This window comes from Leuresthes tenuis, unplaced genomic scaffold (assembly GCF_036924035.1).
Source record: "Leuresthes tenuis unplaced genomic scaffold, fLeuTen1.0.hap1 SCAF_13, whole genome shotgun sequence".
NCBI classification, from domain to species: domain Eukaryota; kingdom Metazoa; phylum Chordata; class Actinopteri; order Atheriniformes; family Atherinopsidae; genus Leuresthes; species Leuresthes tenuis.
This window is the reverse complement of record NW_027325367.1, coordinates 18,251,587-18,272,025: the sequence shown is the minus strand read 5'-3', so window position 1 is coordinate 18,272,025 and position 20,439 is coordinate 18,251,587. Positions and strand designations below refer to the sequence as shown.

The window sequence follows — 20,439 nt, the reverse complement described above, 5'->3', positions numbered from 1 at the left end:
CCAGGTGGAAACAGCAATGGATTAAGAAAGACTGGGCTTTGGCATTTTATGTTAACGCTAATATGTTAGCCATCACTTTATAAAGTGATAATACATGAGTTTTGTGTTTAAAGCTTGTTCCTGTGGTGTCATTTGAAAGATTAATTTCTGCTTTTTGTCTTAGTTACCTTTAAGCACATTCATGATTGAAAACATGGTCTAATTTAAGACATTTTCTTCAGACTACATTCTGCACACTGTGTGCACAAGTGTGTGTTTACTGTGTGAACACAGCATAAAATGCCACAATCTGGAAATTATATCTGTCAAGCTTGTATTCACCGCACCTGAGCAACCTGTCTTTCTACTGTCACTCAGTCACTTTCTTATCATTAGTTCCTCACCTGTGCATATATGCAGGCCGGAATTCATTCATCATTATACCAGCAGTCAAGAGCTGGACAGAGTCTACTGCACTCTGTGAAATAGTCTGCTTGTCAATCTGTCTGTCATGCCTGCCTTCCCTGATTCCAGGAGAGAAGAATCCCTCCTCTCCTGAGTGGCTTCCAATATGGATAATCTTTTACACAGGGATGATTTAGACAGGTGTAACAATCTCTAATGGTCCTGTCAGTAAGAATTCAGCCTTCCTGCTTCACACTGCCAACAGGGCCTGCCAGGCTGCAGTAGCAGTGCACAACGACTGCTTTGGGATTTTCAGTGTCAGGAACTGATTGATGCCCTGGCCAGTATCTTTATTTGAGAAAAGAGCTGAAGAGAAAGTATCTTACATTGAGATTGAGCTGCTAGAGTTGCCTATATGCACACACACACATATATATGTACTATATATATATACTTGTTTTCTAATACTCATTCATATGGTTACTTATGTACTATTGTGATTTCATCATTTGTAATTTACCGCATTTAAATGCAACTGAAGTCTGAAAAATGGCTGCTTGCCTAGACTTCATGTAGCGATGAGTCTTAATAGGCTGTCAGGGGAGTATGAGGAGAAATTGGTTCTCCTGGTGATTTCATTAGATGACATCAAAGCAGGAAAATTGCAAAAGAGGGCAGGAGTGCATCTTCAGAGAGTAGGAAATAATACGGCATTTGAATATTACTGTAAGAGCATAATTTGTGAGATGGAGACATTGCAATTACAATACTATTACAGATAATTATGTTGGGGTAGATGGTCACATTCACTGATAATATTTAGATTATGATGCATTAGTAAGCAAAGAGTTGTGTGGATCTTCCCGTCAGTATTTGGGTTATGTTTTAAGTATGTCTGGATTAATGCAGGTGTTCATTAATCTTGGCTAAATGAAGATACTTAGGGCCTTTCAAGACCCGATATGACTCATTCAAGCAATAAATTACAGACTATGTTCTCTCTGTCTAGGGGCACATTGCGGGAATGGATCGCTTCTGATTTCAGTGCAGCAGAAGTGGAGGAACACTGGAGCCAAAGCAACCTCTGTATTTGTTTATGTAATAGTATAGCTCTGTATAGCTGGGTACTGCAAACTGCACTGGGATATTTTTCTGCTGTAGCAGGAGGTCACATTTATCACAAATAAACCTGTCATGATTTACAATTGAATCGCATTCATTTAATCGAGATCATGGTTGCATAATCGTCTTCATTTACTTATTTGATACAGATGGGTGGAACTGGAAAAAAACTATATTTCTATATTGTTTTTAAACATTTAATGGAGCTAATTGGGTGACAATTCAACTGCTAATCGCAATTATCATCAGACAAATAATCGATGAAACTAAAATTTCATAATAGCGACTAATGTGCTAATTACAAAAATCCGCTTGTGTCACAGCTCACACCGAGCATATATATACAACCCCAATGCCAAAAAGACTGGATGCTGCGTGAAATATACATAAAAGCAGAACCCAGATTCTAGCTGCTCTTGCTGGGTCTTTTGTTGTATCTGTGTTTCATGGTGTGCCAAATGTTTTCAGTCGGTGAAAGGTCTGGACCACAGGCCAGCCAGTTCAGCACCTTTGCTTCTACAAAGCCATGCTGTTGTAAGAGATGCCGTATGTGGTTTATCATTTAGAACACTGATATCAAAATAAAATTAAGAAAACTAATTATTGTGTTTGGAAGAACACAACTGGGCTTTTAAAATCAATGTAAACGTCGGACTGTTAGTCCGACTGAAACTGTACAAAATAAGGTTTTAACAAATTTGGCTAGCAAACCCAGATAATGTGAGGATTGAATCAGTGCTGCATGTATATAACTAGATTCAAAGTGTATGCTGTCTTGCTAAAATACAAAAGACCTTTCTTGAAAAACGTATAATGTGGATGGGAACATGTGTTACTCTTAAACCTATATATACCTTTTAGCATTGTTTTAGCATGCGCTTTTCCAGATGTGCACGGATACTCTAGAAATGAGGACTTTTGAAATGAGCGCTGATAACAAGCTGGATGTTCTCTCTCCTCTTCACTGCAGAGGACGAAGCATCCATGAATTCCAAAAACGTATTTCACATTTTGATTTGCCTGACCAAATAGCAGTTTCCACTTAGCCTTAGTCCATTTTTTTTTAGCTTTGTCCCTAAGAAAATGGTGGTGTTTCTAAATCATTTTCAACACCGGGCTTCTTCTTTGCGTGATCGAGCATTAACCTGCATTTGTTTATGTTCACAGACAGTGACGTCTGGAAGCGTTCCTCAGCCCATGCAGAGATTTCCGTGACAAAATCATCCCTGTTTTCAATGCTGTGCCTGAAGGCCTAAAGATAAGGTGCATCCAGTATTGATTTTAGTTGGTTTCCTTCACGCTCAGAGATGTCTCAAGATTCTCTGAATCTTTCGATGATATTATGTATTGTAGTTGATTTAATATTCAAAGTCTTTCAATTCAACATTCATGCACGTTACAGTGCAGATTGTTTTTTTGTTTGTTTGGGTTTTTTTGCAGATTGACCAACCTCTTGTCATCTTTACCTCTGAAAAACTGCTTCTCTGAGATGGTATTATTTTAATGCCAAATCATGTTACTGACCTGCTGCCAGTTAGCATAATTAGTTGCAACATGCTCCTCCAGCTGTTTCTTCTTAGTACCACTTACTTTCCAGTCAAATGTTGACCATGTTCCAACTCTTTTTGAGACGTATTACAAGAATGAATAAGTATTTTGCTCCATCGGTGTTATCATTTCTGGACTTTTGTTGCATTGAACGCCATGTACATATATAGCCCTCAATTTATCAAGTTATTGTAAATTTCAACATTTGAGAATGGTCCACTGACATAAGAAGTGCCATCTCTGATCAAAACATTTTTATGATGAGAGAAGGAAATGTTAACTATATGATAGGGATATTCAGCTGCTTTAAAAAGGGGAAGGCATTTTAGATATCCAATATTTGGGATAACAGTTAGCTAGGCAAGCTAAGTGGAAACTAAACAAAGTGGCTAGCACATGTGTAACTGCTACTGTTCTGTCTCTACTTGAAATAGGTGATTTGCTAATATATTAGCAAAATCAGCTACTGTTAGCCCAGTAAGATACATTTCTTTCACCTATGAAGTTGTTGTAGCAATGAGTTACTTTGCAAGGGTACTGAAGTCAATGCTACCGTGTAGCCTTTGGTTAATAAAGAATTACTCTGTAGTAATTGGGGAGAAAATATTAAGAAGATGAAAGCATTTGTACAGCATCTGTCCCAGACAGTTCTGTATACTCTGTATCAGAATGATACATTAATGTTATCAGCTTCACAATCCCACATGCCTCTCAGGTAAAATGTAAGCTGCAATTGTAAGCTGGACCTTTAAACCAACCAAATAATGTGATCAGCTTTTCAATTTAAAAAAATCGAATGAGCGACTGCATCACCCGGCATTTCTATCATCTGTTGCATCGGTTGGATGAAATTTCTTTATGGAAAAATGCAGGACAAAGGACTTCTTGTGAACAGATATAAAACTCCATTAGTCCCATTTTACACAGTACTCCGGGACATACGTGTTACATAAGTTTGATTAAATAAAGTCCTTGAAACATCAGAAGCAAACATTTTATAGGACTAGAATGTGAATGCAATGCCATTTGGGATCATGCTAGTACTGGTTGTCAAAGCCTAAATCATCCGTATAAACATTTTAACTATCAGGACTGTGACCTGACCCATATCTCTCATTGTGTCCTCATAGAATTGTTTCTTTAGAGTTTTTAGTTTTTGTCAGAACATGAATTATGATCGGGTTTTGTAGGAAAGATGACTTTGTTAAGCACTCAAAATGTAACAAAAGAAAAACTCTTCTTCTTCTTTTTTTGTGTATATATATTTTCTAGGCTTTTGCAGTTGTTTGAGTGATACAGCAACCGTTTTGTCCAGTTGTTCGTTCTTAGTCATGAGATATTCAGCAACTTGTGCAATCAGCCAGTGATATCGTAAAGATTATGTGAGAAATTAATCCTTTGCCACTTTATTCCGATCTCACAGTCTTTTTTAATCATTGCTGAAACGTCTTGTAATATTGGCATCTATTAACTAAAGCAACTGTGTTAAGAGTTTTTAAAATTAGTTCGTAGACACATACATTGCCCATTCCAGTCAAAATGATGTTGTGTCTCATCAGATTGGACTACAGTTATTGTTAAAGCTCACTGTAGTGTGTGTATCAATGAGAATTAGTCACTGCACTTTCCCCTTTTAACCCTTCCTTTGATGCACTTAAAGCCTGATCCTTATCTGTTTTTTTTCATGTTTGAAATGGGTGGGTGCTTAACAGCCTTTGAGCACATCAGTAAGATACAACTAGACTGATGTTTCATTATCCCAAACTCAAGGTTACAACCTTGAGAGGAGGGTTGACAGTTGATTAGAGGATCAAATCAACAGATGTTATCATCATTGTCTTAATCAAGAATGTGACACCAGTGAGACACTAGACTTCACACCAATTCCACTCAATATTGAACTATAACCCTCTGCACCAACATAACCTTCTCTGATTGTTGGTTCAATTGTTCTGTAGCCCAACAGTGCCATCTAGGAGGGGAAAATAAGGAATATGTTATTGAAAATCTAGTGTTGATTGCAAAGCATTTGTGCTATTTACACATTAACATGATTCTCCAACAAACACATACATGCAAATAGTGTGGAAGGATGGGAGTATGCACAGCTGCCTTACAAACAATCAGAGCAGGGCTTGTGCTGGCAAACACGTTTCCCCAGAACACATTTACCAAACAGGAAGATGGCAGGAAGTACGACCTGGATGTCCATCACAAAATCCTGGCATTGATTCAAGGAAATTCTATTGTTGCTCACAATTCTCTGCCACGAGGACAAACAGTACTCATCATTATCTAATAAACCCATATGAGTTCTGGGAGTCTAACAACACAACTCGAGTCAGCAATGCACTGGTTTCACAGCGCACTGTATCAAAATTGTAGCTTATCATTCCATACAGGTTCACTGTGTGAATGTGTTAAAGTAGAGAAAAGAAAAAGAGTGGTGGTTCTGACTTTTGTGTGGACATCTCCTTTTTACCTTGAAACGTGTTAAAATACATGTATATATATCTATATATATCTATATATATAGATATATATATCAAATTCATCATAATATGTTGAGGATCATTGTACATGGTAATGGTAACTGATATTTTCTGATAGTTATGATAAATAATACAAAAAAAAACAGTTGCAAGCCTTGTGAAGTTGCAGTGTAACTTCAGCCCCTCAGTGACATTTTGTGTTCACCTTATGTCTGTAGAGTACTTTACAACCAGATACATAAGCTTTGGAAAACTGTTTAGACTTGACCCTGGCTTGGTTGCCCACTGACAGTTACGTAAATTGATCGTTAATTCTAACTTAGTCATAGCCTCCTTCCATATCTTAATTTTCCACGTAGGATACATTTTGGTGATGGCCTTTACCCTTGTTATTAGCCCTCCCAGCTCCCAGGTGAGAAACAGCGTCAATGGAAAAAAGTTATTCAGTTGGTTCAAGCAAAGGTTATTATGGGTTACATCCATGGGCTTGGCTTTAGGACGTCCAACCCCGAGGAGAGTGTGACGCCCAGCAGGGAGAGAAAAAAAAACTGGGTAAGAGCTCTCATACCACTGCAATATTAACGTAGTATAATCGCAATAATGCCACTTTCAAATAATAGTAATCAGACATTGTGTTGTAGTTTGCGTTTTTCTTTTTACCCAACAGCATAACTCCCTAAGAATATCATATTTGCGATAGCACAAGACCACAAAAAGCGGAATATTTGAAAATAGAGGAACGCTCAAATAAACAAAATAACATACAGTGACGTTTCGCACATTTTTATACAATTAATTTTATATCACGCTTTTCATTCTGAAAACCGACAGAAAAATGATTCATATGCGTTAATAATTGAACCTAAATAGACGATCTTTGAATTAGCGTCAACACGATTGGTCAATAAAATCACTAAGGGGCGTGGATTTTTGTCAAGCTCGTGCGGTCACAGTGTGGAGTGGGCGTTAAATCCGTCTTCACTCACCTCACACGGGCGACTTCACGTTTTACGTTACACAAGTTGTGTCAGTTCACTTCGTGAATTTATCGGGCGTGGTAGGCCGACGAAGATGACGGAAAGCTCCACGACCAAGCTGCTAAACGGAGACGTCTGCCACCGGACCTCAAATGGAAAAAACGCGAGTAAAAATGGCTTCGTGAAGACCCACAGTTTGTTTAAAAAGCCGCAGAAGTCTCAGCGCCCCAGGGAGAAGGTAAGGCCCAACCGTCAAGTGCCGGAGTCGGGTGGTGGGCTATAAACATCAGCGCTAAGCTCTGCTTTAAAACATTTATAAAGAATGCTCCCAGTGTTGGCTTTAGAGTTCATCATTTATATTTCTCGTATTCATGTTACGGTTACAAATTCTTGAGTGGGAGTGTTTTCTCAGCGTCACACGGAATGCGTGAGCAGCGGCTAGATGTCAAACGCTGTCTCAGGAGTAAGCGGTAACAGTAATATTTGTAGCTTGTATAGTTAGCGGTTTATATCTATAATGAAACTGGTGTGACTGTATGCGATATATCAGGTGTCAAATGTTGTCATTAGCTATGTAGTTGCTATTAGCTTTGCCAAACTATCACTGCATTTCTAATAGTTTAGCTTAAGAAGTGTCGATAGTTATTTTACCGTCTGGTTGTGTAAATGGACTTCGAAAGTCACGCTTAGCTTCTGTGCTTTAACCTACGTCAGTGATGGTGTTACTTGATCGGGGGACGATTGTAGTGGTAACTTCTGTTGTTGTTGTTGTAACTTTACACCCCGGTGTCTCGCTGCTGTATGGGTGGTGACGTTAGACAGGTCAACTGTTTGCTGACTCCAGTTTGAAGAAGACCGGTATCTTGTTGTGCTACTGGAGGCGTCCCCAGAGAGAAAAGGCTCAGGGATGCTTTCACGTGCCATCTTCGGGATAATAAACGTCTCCAGGCTTTTAAAAGGGTGTGGTCCTTCCAAGAATGGATTGCGAAGAAAAAAAAAGCCAGAACGATTTGTGTGTACTTTGTGGTGGAGGTGTGAGGTAACACTTGTTTATTCTTTCTTCCCCCTCCAGTGTAAGTTATCCACAGAGGAGAGCATCACATTCCATAGTACTGAGTTGTAGAGCTGCTGATTTCAACACTCAGCTGGTCCAGATTCTGTGGCTGCTACACCAGTTGTCCTTTCAGTTGACTCTTATCGTGGTTGATGGGATTTATAGCTCTAAGGGGGTGAAAAGGAACCAGAAAATGGTCATTATACTTAAGATTGATTGGTGTTTCTTAACATTGGGGAATTTTGTATCTTGCGTATGAGGCTAATGTTGTGATCTTGTAAGTTAATGATCTTTGATCACGTGATTGGCCCAATATTTCTGCTCTGCTGTTTTGATATCGCAGGGATGCAGGAGAACACCCATTTCTGGAAGTACCTTTGCTGTTACTGCCAGCTGTGTGGAGCTAACTGTGTCTGTGCACTCCTCACGAGAAGCAACCCAGTATTAGAAACATTTTACAGTAAGCCTGGGACTCAGTCAAAGATCAATAATACATTTTCTCCATGGCTCGGTCCCTCGGCTAAGAAATTGATCATTCCTTATCGCACTTGGAATAATCGCTGTGTGGAGAATACAGGTCAAATGGTTGTAAACTGAAATTGAGAGGGCACAGAGGAGGCCCTCCTCTCTTACAGAGACAGTTATTAGCTCTGCATTGAATCAGGAAGATGGCTTTTTAATTACCTAACGTAAACCACTCGGGTCGTGCCTACATCACGAGCTTCTCGTATTGTGTATACAGTGTAATATGATCATCATCCGCTGAGATGCAGAGCAAGCTGGAGGCACTTTTTCTGGTGCCTAGCTATAAAAGGCCACTTCTCAGGCTCTGTTTGTCCACATGTATGGAAAATTAAGCAAACATGAAGTCGGACAAACAGTTTATCTTGCTGTGGTTGTTATCGGTGTGTATTTGAATGTGTTCTGTGCTTGCTGCTTTCATAAACCAGCTACTGACCTGCTGGTCCTCCAGTGAATTTTCTCGGAACCTTTAGAGAGATGGGACCAGTCCAGTTTGATGTTAATCTCACTCACAAACACACACACACACACACACACACACACACACACACACACACACACACACACACAATACTGTTCCCTTGCTCAGAGTTATTTCTTGGAGAAGCATGACTGATCACATGAGGTGTGGTTGCTAAGCTACAGGGCCAAACCTGTAATGAGTGACTGCCCTCCACTGAAATCGCACAATTGAGTTTGGAATTATGCTACAACTTAGTTTTTCTGATGTGTGACCACATTTATAATGGCGTGTAATCCATGTTGCTGTTGTCTTTTTCTATCTTTCCAAGCAACCAGCAGCCAGCCCCGCTGTCTTGTAGTGTGCGCTGGGCTTGTACTGGATTTGTACGGTTTCTGTCGCGGTTTATTGGACTGCTAAGGGTGAAAGATGTAATGAGTAAGCAGGTCACAAGTATTGGTAAACCATTACCCTTTTCACGGAGAAACCACACACTAGACAAATGCATATTGCTGCAGGCCCAAACATGGTGTAAGAATCGGTCTTTGTTTTATGCTTTGAGGCTGTACTAAAATGTTCACATTTCAGTTGTAGTTGTAGCTTTTACAGACCTGTGATCACAGCAGTGTCCGTTTGCTGTTCCGCAGAACCACAATGCCCCACATAATTCCACCTTGTACAAGAAGCCCTTCATGGAATCCTTTGAGGAGACGCCTCTGCTGGTCGCTGTGCTCACCTACATGGGCTACGGCATCCTCACCATCTTTGGCTACCTCAGAGACTTTCTCCGCCACTGGAACGTCGAGAAGTGCCACGTGGCCAGCGAGAGAGAGGAGCAGAAGGTAAAAATCTCACCAGCGTCCGGCTGTTTCCCCGAACAGAAGCTGATTTGAATAGAAACTTCTATTGTCACATTTGAGGCAAAATCAAATGCTGCCAATATTTACTCTTAACTTTAGTGTTTTCTTTTTCTTGAAGCATGATTGGCAACGGTTTAATTTTACTTGCACAGCAGTATATCTTTAAGGCTCGAACAGAGCTGCTGGTTTCCCAGTGTCCTCTTGCATCATTAGCTGTCAGCATTTCCCGCCCGATTTATCCGCATGAACAGTAAATATTAGCAGTCGGACTTGTTTGTACAGAACAAATAGGATTCTCTGTGTGTATGCTGAACTGTTACTGTAACTTTTTTTTTTTCTTTAAATTCCTTTTTCTCTGCAGGATTTCGTTCCGCTCTATCAGGACTTTGAGAACTTTTACACGAGGAACTTGTACATGAGGATCCGAGACAACTGGAACCGACCGATCTGCAGTGTCCCTGGTGCCAAGATGGACTTGATCGAGAGAGTTACACACAACTACAACTGGACGTTCGAGTAGGTTGCTGCATCGGGTGCGACTATCCGTGTTTGCTGTCCTTTGTTTGCCACACGTTTGGACACGACAACCAATTAATTTTTAATGTTGTGTAGAAGTCACCGCTGACTATGAGGGCCATTATCCTCTCGGAGCTGTGTGATTAATGTGACAATGATGTCATTTTTTTTTAAATTATATAAATTGTTATTTGTCATACAGAGATGTAAGTCTCTGGAGTGGGCAAATGTTGACATTTTCCACCTTTCGAAATCAACCATGTTTCTACGGCTCCAAAGCGTCGCTCTGCCAACATGGAGACTCCAAACAAGCTGCTTCAACAGCTGAGAGCACGGTTTGGATTCCGTTTGTTTTGGTCTGAGGCGCTGCTCCAGTGCCACACCCATTGTTTTCCGAAGGTTGTATACTACACCCTGAATCCACTGGCCTCGTGTTTCTGATAAGAGTGACGCAAGCCGTGATTCAGATGGTTGTTTCAAAGGCACCAGTATCCGTCACATGGCCTTAAAACCCTGTTCCTCACAAATAAAACAGCATATGACTAACTCTCACACAGGAATCCTCCCTATAGGCACCATCAGCGTCAGTATGAGCAGAGTCTGCTTGTACAGTTGAAGCAGCGGTTCTCCATCGTTTTTATTCCTTTGTGTCAACCTCAGGAAATCGAGACTGCCTTAGGTCATAATCTTCAACGGCTACTCAAGTTCTTTGATCTCTAAAACTCAAGCATGTGCAATTTACGCAGGTTTGTTTCCCTGATTGTTGGTGCAGAATGAAAGAATGGAGAATGGAGAGTTCATGGTCCTGTAGACCATCGGCACAGATCATTTTCTAGCAGCGTCACGTTATTTCTTGTTTATCGCGTTGGAATGTGATGTGTGCACCATGCCAGCTGATTTCCCTTTCCAATGAGCTGTGACTACAGTATACTGTCAATACGCAGGTTTTACTGTGGCAGTCAAAGATTCGGCCTTAAGCACGAAATGAGGGAGTTGCTAAGCAACCAGACCCGACGGCTTTCGCACTGGAGATAATTACTTGTGTTAACCTGGAGTCTACGCACCAATTTTTTCCGTCTCTGTCGGTTTCTCTCAGTCACACGGGCAAAGTGGTGAAGGATGTTATCAACATGGGTTCTTACAACTACCTCGGCTTTGCCGAGAACACCGGAGCTTGTGCCGACGCTGCCGTCAAAGCCACACGGGTGTATGGAGCTGGAGTGGGAAGCACGCGCTGTGAGATGGGTGAGGTTTTTGACAGGTTTCTGGGTGAACCTGGGTGCTTTTTTTTTTTTTTTTTTTTTTTTGGTTAGGATCAGTGAAATCACTGTTGAACGGGCACAAGTAAAGAAATGTGACTTTGACATGTTTCCTGTGATGGATCGTGGAGGTGAAGCTGGAGTAAAACCGAGCGCTGTCATTTTCAGGGAACCTGGACATCCACGAGGATTTGGAGCAGTTGGTTGCCAGGTTCCTGGGCGTTGAGTCATCCATGGTCTTTGGCATGGGCTTCGCCACCAACTCCATGAACATTCCTGCTCTCACTGGAAAGGTGGGGACTTTGACTCTTAATCTCCTTTGTTTCTACTGTTCTCTTCTTAAAAAAAAAAAAAAAATCTTCTGCACTCGCAGAGTGATGCTTCGCCGCTGCCATTAACACTTTTACTGGTGAGGAAAGAAATGCCTCTTCCTGTGTATGGCGAAAACAAGCCACCTTTTCAGATGTGGGGCCAAACTTTGAAGAGTTCTGGCTGTTCTCCAGCTCGCTAGCATCCGGTACAAGCTTTCAAAAACATTCTGAGCGGAGAGCATTGGAGAAAGATATTTTGCTAGTCCCAGTCGCTGTTGTTCTAACCCAAGCAAGTCACTCCGAATATTACTCGCTTGCCCTTTCCTTCCACAGCCAACGTCTCTTTGACAGGACGTGGATGTTTGAGCTGACAGGCCTGTGTCTGTAAACATTTCCTGACAACATGCTTAAGAATCCAATTTCTTCTCATTCCTCTGCTCGCTCACATGTTTATGACCTCATCTCATAACACTGAATTGTGTAACAAGCTCATTTGTTCTTTGGCCAGAAGAAATGATGGAAACATTGATGGTTCAGGTGTGCTGACTTTTACGAGCCAGATAAGATGTCAGCGGTATTTCTAGTCCAGAGTTTCTGTTTATCTGTTTATGGTTGTCACATTTGAGTATTATCACTTTTTTGGGGGGGGATCTGCCCTGTGGTTATGGTAACAGCTGTACTATGCTTCCATTCAAGGATCATTTGAACAATGCGGAATTAATCATCTTGGATTGAACTCGTGTCTTTTCCAGATACTTAAGTCTTGCTAGACAGCGACTGAGCAAAAGCTGGCCTGTAAAGTAACTGCTCAACACTGAACCCTCAAGTATGCGAAATCCTGGCTTAAAAAGTCATTTGCAATGCAAAGCTCTGCAGAAAGAATAACGCCGCTCTCGCTTTTAGGAGCAGAGATCCCTCGCTGACGCGAGCAAACTCCGTTTGATCTGGAAATGCAGTGTTTTTTGTCTTTTTGGTGTTGCAGGGCTGTCTGATCCTGAGCGACGAGCTGAACCACGCGTCGCTGGTGCTGGGGGCTCGGCTATCGGGCTCCACAATTCGGGTCTTCAAACACAACAGTGGGTGACTTCATCTGTTCCCTCTTTCACAAAAAGAAATAGTGCCATCTCTTAAAGTACACCCAAAACACAGAACACTGAGGAGTGAAGTGGCAACAGTAAGCTCTCCTACGCCTCACCCAAGTGGGGAGTAGATGCATTTAACATGGGTGTGTGTGTGAGTTGCAGCATGTTGCTTTTACACAATCCAAACTGTCTCTTAAGCCTGTTCCCTCACGTTTCACAGCACTGGATTTTCTTCTTTTCCTTTTTGTCTCGTTATTGCACTGAATCCAGCACCTGTGGGTGTGGCGCCATACAGGGAGCACACAGACGCTCACCATTACTTGGCAGCCTGTAACCAGGCTCTCTCTTTAGACCTTTTTTTGTCCTTTTCTTTTTGTTTTTATTGTTTTTTTTAAATGTTAAAATGGTGCTCGTTATTTTGAAACTTTCTTTCATTCACTCACTCCTCTGTATTATAGACATGCAAAGCCTTGAGAAGCTGCTGAGAGATGCCATCGTACACGGGCAGCCCAGAACCCACAGACCCTGGAAGAAAATTCTTATTGTGGTGGAGGGCATATATAGGTTTGCAAGCCTTTTTTATTTTTCCCTCTTAACACACACACTCACACAGAGAGAACACCTAAACGAATATGGATGTGTGAAAATCACTAGACAAGCCACAAAGAGTTGCTTCAGTTGAGTTTGGTTTCATGATATTGTCAGTCTGCTGCTTTCTGCCATTTGCTTGACTGAGAGCTTTGTTTTTTTTTTTTTTGAAACCTATTGTAAAATATTTAACCCTGCTCTTCCACCTTTTGGTGTCTCCGCAGGATTTATTTAAGGCATTAAATTTAGTTTATCTTTGCTGAAGCAGCAAACTCATTTGCAGTAAAACAGCCTTTACAAGACAGCTGATGCAATATTACAGTTCCATGTGGGAACGTTTGCACAGCAGGCCGACTCTAGAAATGTTCAAAGACAGCGTGTGTGTACAGCGATTGATTGATTTATTTTTTTTACCTGCCTTGCTTTACAGTCTTTAACCCATGAAAACCCAAAACATTTCCTGATTTTTCCCATCTAAATGTATTGAACGTTTGATTTGAAAGCGTTCCCGCTCTCCGTAGAGCATGATGCATTCCTTGGTCTTTGTCAGATACTCTCAGTAGCAACATAATGAGGTAAAACTGCCTGGAAAACTCTGCTTCATTTGATTTCTAAAGCAAACCTATTAACAGCTAAAACAGACTTAAACAAACACATCAGCAACGAAGCAAAGATTAGGTGTTTTTCTTTTAAGGGAAATTAGGCAAAAGTTGACATAAAAGTTAGATTGATGGCGTCTGTCTGACTCACTGTTAAATGAGCTGTTTATTTGATCAATCAATTCTTTTTTTGAAGTATGGAGGGGTCCGTAGTGCGGCTACCTGAGGTCATAGCTCTGAAGAAGCGCTACAAAGCCTATCTGTACTTGGATGAAGCTCATAGTATCGGCGCCTTGGGTCCCTGTGGCAAAGGCGTGGTGGATTACTTTGGCCTGGATCCCAAAGACGTTGACATCATGATGGGAACATTCACCAAGAGCTTCGGAGCTGCTGGCGGATACATTGGAGGCAAAAAGGTTGGTGAAGTTACAGCGCTTTAAAAAGCCGACGGACTCCTGGTTCAAACATAGAAACATTTCCCCTAGAAGTAGAAGTAGAAGTAGAAGTAGTAGGAGGAGGTCTGCTGATCACTATATTTAGAGAACTTGGTCATCCTGAGGAGCCTGAGCAATTTCCCAGCTTCGGGTGTGTCATTCAGTGCTGCTATTGGTCAACACTGTTTACCAGCAATGAGAAAGTTGGCTTCCTGTTTTTTCTGGAAAGGTTTCGATTCGGCGCCTGCTTTCGTTTTCAGTCAGACTAAAGCTGCCTACGGGTCTGCGATTTAGTGCCCGCTCAGACGGCCGAGGTAAAGGAAAAATACGCAAACGGAAAGCAGGAAAAGGCAAACAAAATGAAGCACAAGCAACACTCTTTTATTTCTTTAAACCCTCTGTCCCGTTGAATTAGTTTATAAATTAGAAGTAGCGATTACGTCGACGTATGAGACGACTACTAATGACACCAAATGTGGTTTCTTTTGTCAGGTGCTGATAGACTACCTGCGCTGCCACTCTCACAGCGCCCTGTACGCCGCCTCCATGTCCCCCCCTGTGGCTCAGCAGATCATCACCTCCATGAAGATCATCATGGGAGAGGATGGGACCTCGTTGGGTGGGTGCCAACAACCACACAAAGGCACATTATGCTGGACAATCAGCGAATAGCTTGCCTTCATATTGGCAGGGTTGTGCAGTGAGATGCATTTAGACTCGTTCAGGAGGCAAAGTAAGCATCTTCCATCGCTGCCCACTGCCACTGATGGACAGCTGCGATGTCATTTTGATATGTACAAACACTGTAACGCAGAGAGTTATTGTTGGGGCTTTGTGTTGGCTTTTATACAGCATGTCACTTTCTTTTTTTTGTTTGTTTTATGGGTTTTTCAGTTTTGAAATATCCAAGCTTCAGGCCAGGCTTGAATCTCATTAATATTTTGTTAGTGCAGTTTCTTTTTCTTCTCTGTTTCTATTCAACTTGACCACAAGATGGCAGTATAGGCCCACTGCTCAGAGTCTGCTCTGATTCAGCAGAGGACTGCGTGTCAGAAGACAGGATTCTGTGCATTAGACATTTTTCATTCGCAGCCGTTCAGTACGAGCTCCTGTTAATGGCCAACAGGCAGTTATTTACCACTAAATAAGAGTGTTGGGCAGCTTTATTGTTCAGTTAATTCTTGTGTTAAGGTAAAACATCTCGTTTTGCATGTTTAGAGAGCTCTCTGTAGACATCTGCAGGAGCCTTTTCCTGCCTTCACATTTTTAGGATGCGCATCTTTAAAGCTAAAAAAGAGCAGCGAAGACTCCCTTACTTTTGACCGATGTGGGCCAGGCTGATGGAAGAGCTTCTACACACTCCCTTTATCACTTTCACAAGTGTTTCTTTGTGTACATGTGCTCTTTTGCCTTCACACTGTGGGTGCATAGCAGCATGGTGCTGGAGACCAGAGATCTGTGCAGGCCAAACACTGTTGGACTCGTCTGCACACACAAGTGCACGACAAAGCCTTGTTATTCTTACAGGGCGGCAGCCCTTTGCTCTTCACAGAGCTGGATTGATTCAGCCTCCCTCTGAAAGCCGACGTAAGATCGGGTTACATCGCCTCCCGGCCAGTCGCTTGTTGGCTTAGAATACTAGCTTCTGGAGTTAACCTTTTATTGTGTTGCCTTCCTAACTGTGTCATCAGCTCTTCTTCTTTATCACTTCTGCGAAGGAAAAGCCAGATAAAGCTGACCTTGCCGCAGGGGTATTGGCTTGACAAGATCTCGACCTTGTAGAAGAGCAACAGTGACGGTCTGATTGGTTGCAGCCCAGTCACTGTTTGCAATCCAAGCCTTTGAAGATTCAGTCGCTGACACAAAGTCAGAGTGACAGTGGAGCTGCCCACTCGAGGTTTGTTGTTGCCTTCATGTTTCTAAGAAGTTGGAAGCGTTAATTAAACACATGGATGGGATATAAGCGCACAAATAAAGCTGTCTTCAACATGAAAAGAACGCCAAAAAGCACGTGAAAGGCTGAATTTCTTTTAGCCCGCTGATCCCTCAGACTCAGTCATACCTGTGGATCCCCCGGCTGTTGCCACGCTGTTGCTGCCGTGTTTTTGAGCACAGCCTCTGGATGTTTGTTTGGTTAAGATGCCATCTCTGCAGGCTGGGACCGAGGAGTCGCTGAGTGAATCCACAGCCTGCATCGGACTGACGCGTGACTGCCGACGTCTGTTTCGTTTCAGGTTCTTGACCTCGAGCCGAAAGAATTTTGTTTGCCTTCAAAGTCCGAGTCCCAATAAGTGTAGCACACAGCTGAAGACCTCATATTGTCTGGAGATGTTGCTGGCAAGAGCTTGGCCTTGATTTATTTATTTTCCTTTTAGTTTCAGTTGAGCTGAAAAGCCGGCTAAATAAAAGACAGTCATCAAAGGAGAAGAAAGTAGTTCCTATTGTGCCTGTTGTTGACTTTGATGAGTTATGGTTTGAACACACAGACGGAGAACTGATGACTAAAGGTCTTTTTTGGGCTAATTCAGTGAAAACGCGTGCGCAGGTGCGCCGTCGTAGTGATGAGATGTTGGTTCAGGCGCAGGGTTAAAGCTCAGAACCTGTTCCCATGTGTTCAACCAGGGATGAGTGTGTGTTGTATGGAGGAAAAAAGGTTTTCTTTACCTTTTCTAGGTGCCGATCGCCTCAGGCAGCTTTCAGAGAACACGACCTACTTCCGGAGGAAACTCAACGATATGGGCTTCATCATCTACGGCAACGATGACTCGCCTGTCGTACCCATGATGCTCTACATGCCCGCCAAAATCGGGTGTGTGATCGTTTTTTTTTTTAGTATGGGATCGAATGCTTTCCTCTTGGAAGGACCCAAACGTTTGTTCTTCAGTTTAATTCCCTGTCCTCTAGATTCTTTCTTAATGTGCAGACAAAACGCCGTCCGTCTCTGCCCGTGTCTGATGTTGCTTTTGCTTTTCAGTGCTTTTGGCAGAGAGATGCTGAAGAGGAACATCGGCACAGTGGTGGTCGGCTTCCCTGCTACCCCCATCATTGAGTCCAGAGCACGCTTCTGCGTCTCGGCCTCTCATACCAGAGAGATGCTTGATACAGTAAGTTTAGTTTGCTTCACTGCTGGATCAGCTTTATGGGATGTTGTTCCAGCACAGGCTCGCTCACTTGTGAAGATTCTTTTATCCTCCACATGATTGAGTGATCCAAACGCTCAGGTCATCACCCAGACTGATTTTCTTCTTCTTCTTTTTTTCCTATACGTGTCTTTGTATGTGTGAGCGTACCTGCTGACTAATAAAAGCTTCCAGTATGTGTTTTATTAAAGAACCTAGAAGGCCAAGCTGCCTTTAAAGATTACAGCGTGGCTCAGACTTTGACTTTTATTTGAGCTGCTCTGTTTCTCCAAAGACACTTCATTCATCTTAGTGAGGAGCATGTCAGCACCGTTTGTAATAATCCATTTAAAGGGCATCAGCCTGCTTTGTAGAGCACATGGAGGAGCCGCTTTTTCCGTCTTTGGAAAAGCCAGCCCCTCGCTTTTTCTTTTTCTTTTTTTTTCTTCTCAAACCGTGGAATCGGAGAACAAAAAAAAGGTCAAGAGGAAGGTAAATTGTTTCCAGGTGCCCTGCAGTGTGTTGCAATGCCGATACAGTCTCTGGTGGAAAATAGTTTCTGTTCAGTTGTGGCTTTGCTAGCACTTCGACTCACCTTCATTATGACTAAAATCGATCTTCTTGTTGCTTTTGTCAGGCGCTGGAAGCCATCAGTGAAGTGGGCGACCTGCTGCAGCTGAAGTACTCCAGGCGTGAGCCGCCTCTTCTCTCTCTGGAGTGGATGTCGGAGGAGAGCCTCCTTCAGGACTGAGCCTCATCCTCTGCTCCCCGTCACATCAAGCCCTCTTCCCGCCTCACTTTATATTTTCTTTATTTTGCTTGTGTCTTAACGTGTCGTTTTTCCTCTGAGCCAGTCTCTCCACTCGGCCGCTCCGTGTCCTTTCACACGAGACCACCCCCCCCACACGGTCACTCGTGCCCTTTGCAGGACCAACAAATCGCCCACATAACCCGTAGTAATAATTCTTTGTGCATTTGTCTCACATCCAGTCTTATTCCCGCGTGCGTACTGAATGTGTCATTTATTTGTGCAACAACAACAACAACAACAACAACGTGGCGTTTCCTATGTAACGCAAACAAGCTACAGCAAAGTAGACGGCGCTCTGCCCCGAGCTCCCGAGGAGGGAAAAAAGGAATCTAATCATAGCTTTTGCTATGATGCACACAAGAGGAAAACATGACACATGTAAATATTATTTATCTCAATATGTGTAATACTGCCTTAAGGTGGCATCCCAAAGCTCAGAGATGCAAGATGATTTGGCAGGAGTAAGCATGTGTTCTTAATATGCACCGAACTGACTGCTTCTTGTTTCCCAACCATAGATTTCCCTTCACTTTTACTTGAAGAGAGTGTAGATTATTGGGTTCTTTCCCTAACCAAAGGATATATATATATATATATATATATATATATGTATGTATAGATATATTTTCTACCTTTTCTCTCGAAATGCAAAACAGATGTTCCGAAGGAAAAAAAAAACAACAAAAAAAAAAAGACGTGTAACTGGGAAAGAATTCAAGGGAGCAAGACTGCCGAATATTTTTTTTACTGCTCATTTTCTAGGAATAGATTTCAGCCTTATTTACTGTTTACACCTGCACTCAAAAATTTGAAGCTAGCGTCTTTAACATTTCTATAAGCTAATGAGCTACATGTGTGATTCTTTTCTTTTTTTCTTCCGTTTATTCTCACTCAAGTGCTCTGATGTGAGTCTGCGCACGGCGCTGTGACTCGGTTCTGTACGTATGAAGATGCTGCTCCCGCGCTCATCTGATGTACAGTATTTATTTATTTTTTTAAGAGAAATCCTTTTTGAACTATTACCTGAAGAGGCAGCTGCAAATGTGGTGACTCTATTTGAGCTGCTGGCGTGTGTCTTAACTTCTGTGCTGCACCACTGACGGGCGTTCTAAATGCTCAGATGACGTAGGCAGTGAAATTCTGCAAAGGAGGAAAAAGTTGAGATAATCTTCACATATCTTCCTTTTTTTTTTTCCTCTCTCTCTCTTCATAATTTACCATCTGATGTTCCTCTGGAATAACATTCCATATCGGCCTGCTTCGGTGTTTAGTTTTGGTCTTACTTTTCTTGGCACACGCACTTCTGTCAGACATGTTGACTTGAGTGTTTGAATGCTCCATGGCTGTGTTGATGTGAACTCGAGGCCACGTTGGTGTTATCGGTCAGGAAAGACTGTCCGACACGGCGTCCTTTCCCCACAGAAGATCCTACGGATGGAACTCTACACAAATCCAAAGACGTGTTTGATGTTTTTAACAGTTTGGCGCAGCGTGAAGGCTATTTTGGGTCCTCTTTACTTTCATTATACATAAGTGACACTTTAGTGTGACGCATTCCACTGTTATGTTTTTTTAATTTTTTTTTTATTAACTTAAAAGCGGTTTGAATGATAAGTGTGATGTATTTGCTTTTAAGGATGAAATGTGGATCCAATTTGGATGCAATCCTCCGAAAAGTGCTAAAAAGAATTTTTCTACTCGTCAAAGTTTCCCCTCAAGCTGACTGCAGCGGTATGTTAAGTCTACATTTCTGTCTATGGAGGCAAAAGTGTAATTACAAACAGCAACAGTGTTTCTCACAGCCATGTTTTCCTAATTGGAAGTGCAGATTGAATGTCCAGGGAGATTTGCTCAAAATGCAGTGTTTGCAGCCCTTTGATGCATTGTGTCCTCCTCCTTCTGAGCTCCAACACAACCCCATCTACTGTAAACTGTCCCGCTGTGACCGGTGGAAACTTATCAGCTGCTTTTCGCCCTTGGAATTGTATTTGGGTTGAAGATTAAACCTCTTAGAGGAGTTTGTAAAAGCCATGATGTTTGTTGACCATGATGTTGGAAACACTGCTGCGAAGATTAAATCACTTAATTTGAATCCAGTACTGGAATGGCTCTGTTTATTTACCATAAGCACACACACACAAACCGATGGAAAAAGTCCTGACAAACAAAGCCTTTGTGAATGATAAGTCACTGGCTTGCTGCATTGCAAAGCATTCCACTTTGGCCAGTCACTCACTATAGGCCTTCAGACTGTATGTTGGGGGGGTGGTGGTGAGAAAATTACTCCTGGCAAACGAACTA

The 20,439-nt window shown here is 42.1% G+C and overlaps 1 protein-coding gene across 1 annotated transcript; it reads left to right on the top strand.

The window, feature by feature from the left end:
• The first annotated feature begins 6,504 nt into the window (after positions 1–6,504).
• Positions 6,505–20,230, top strand: sptlc2b (serine palmitoyltransferase, long chain base subunit 2b). The gene is made up of 12 exons (XM_072362409.1): positions 6,505–6,761; positions 9,207–9,401; positions 9,781–9,935; positions 11,032–11,180; positions 11,363–11,487; positions 12,488–12,581; positions 13,046–13,151; positions 13,971–14,190; positions 14,701–14,827; positions 16,882–17,017; positions 17,183–17,312; positions 17,965–20,230. The coding sequence occupies exons 1-12, from the start codon at positions 6,618–6,620 to the stop codon at positions 18,076–18,078; spliced, it is 1,695 nt and encodes a 564-aa protein (XP_072218510.1). The 5' UTR covers positions 6,505–6,617; the 3' UTR covers positions 18,079–20,230.
• Positions 20,231–20,439: the final 209 nt, after the last annotated feature.

Coding starts and splice junctions, on each gene's coding strand:
- sptlc2b (XM_072362409.1), top strand. CDS start 6,618: ATGACGGAAAGCTCCACGACCAAGCTGCTAAACGGAGACGTCTGCCAC. Junction 14,191..14,700: donor GATACATTGGAGGCAAAAAG/GTTGGTGAAGTT, acceptor TTCTTTTGTCAG/GTGCTGATAGACTACCTGCG. Junction 17,313..17,964: donor CCAGAGAGATGCTTGATACA/GTAAGTTTAGTT, acceptor TGCTTTTGTCAG/GCGCTGGAAGCCATCAGTGA.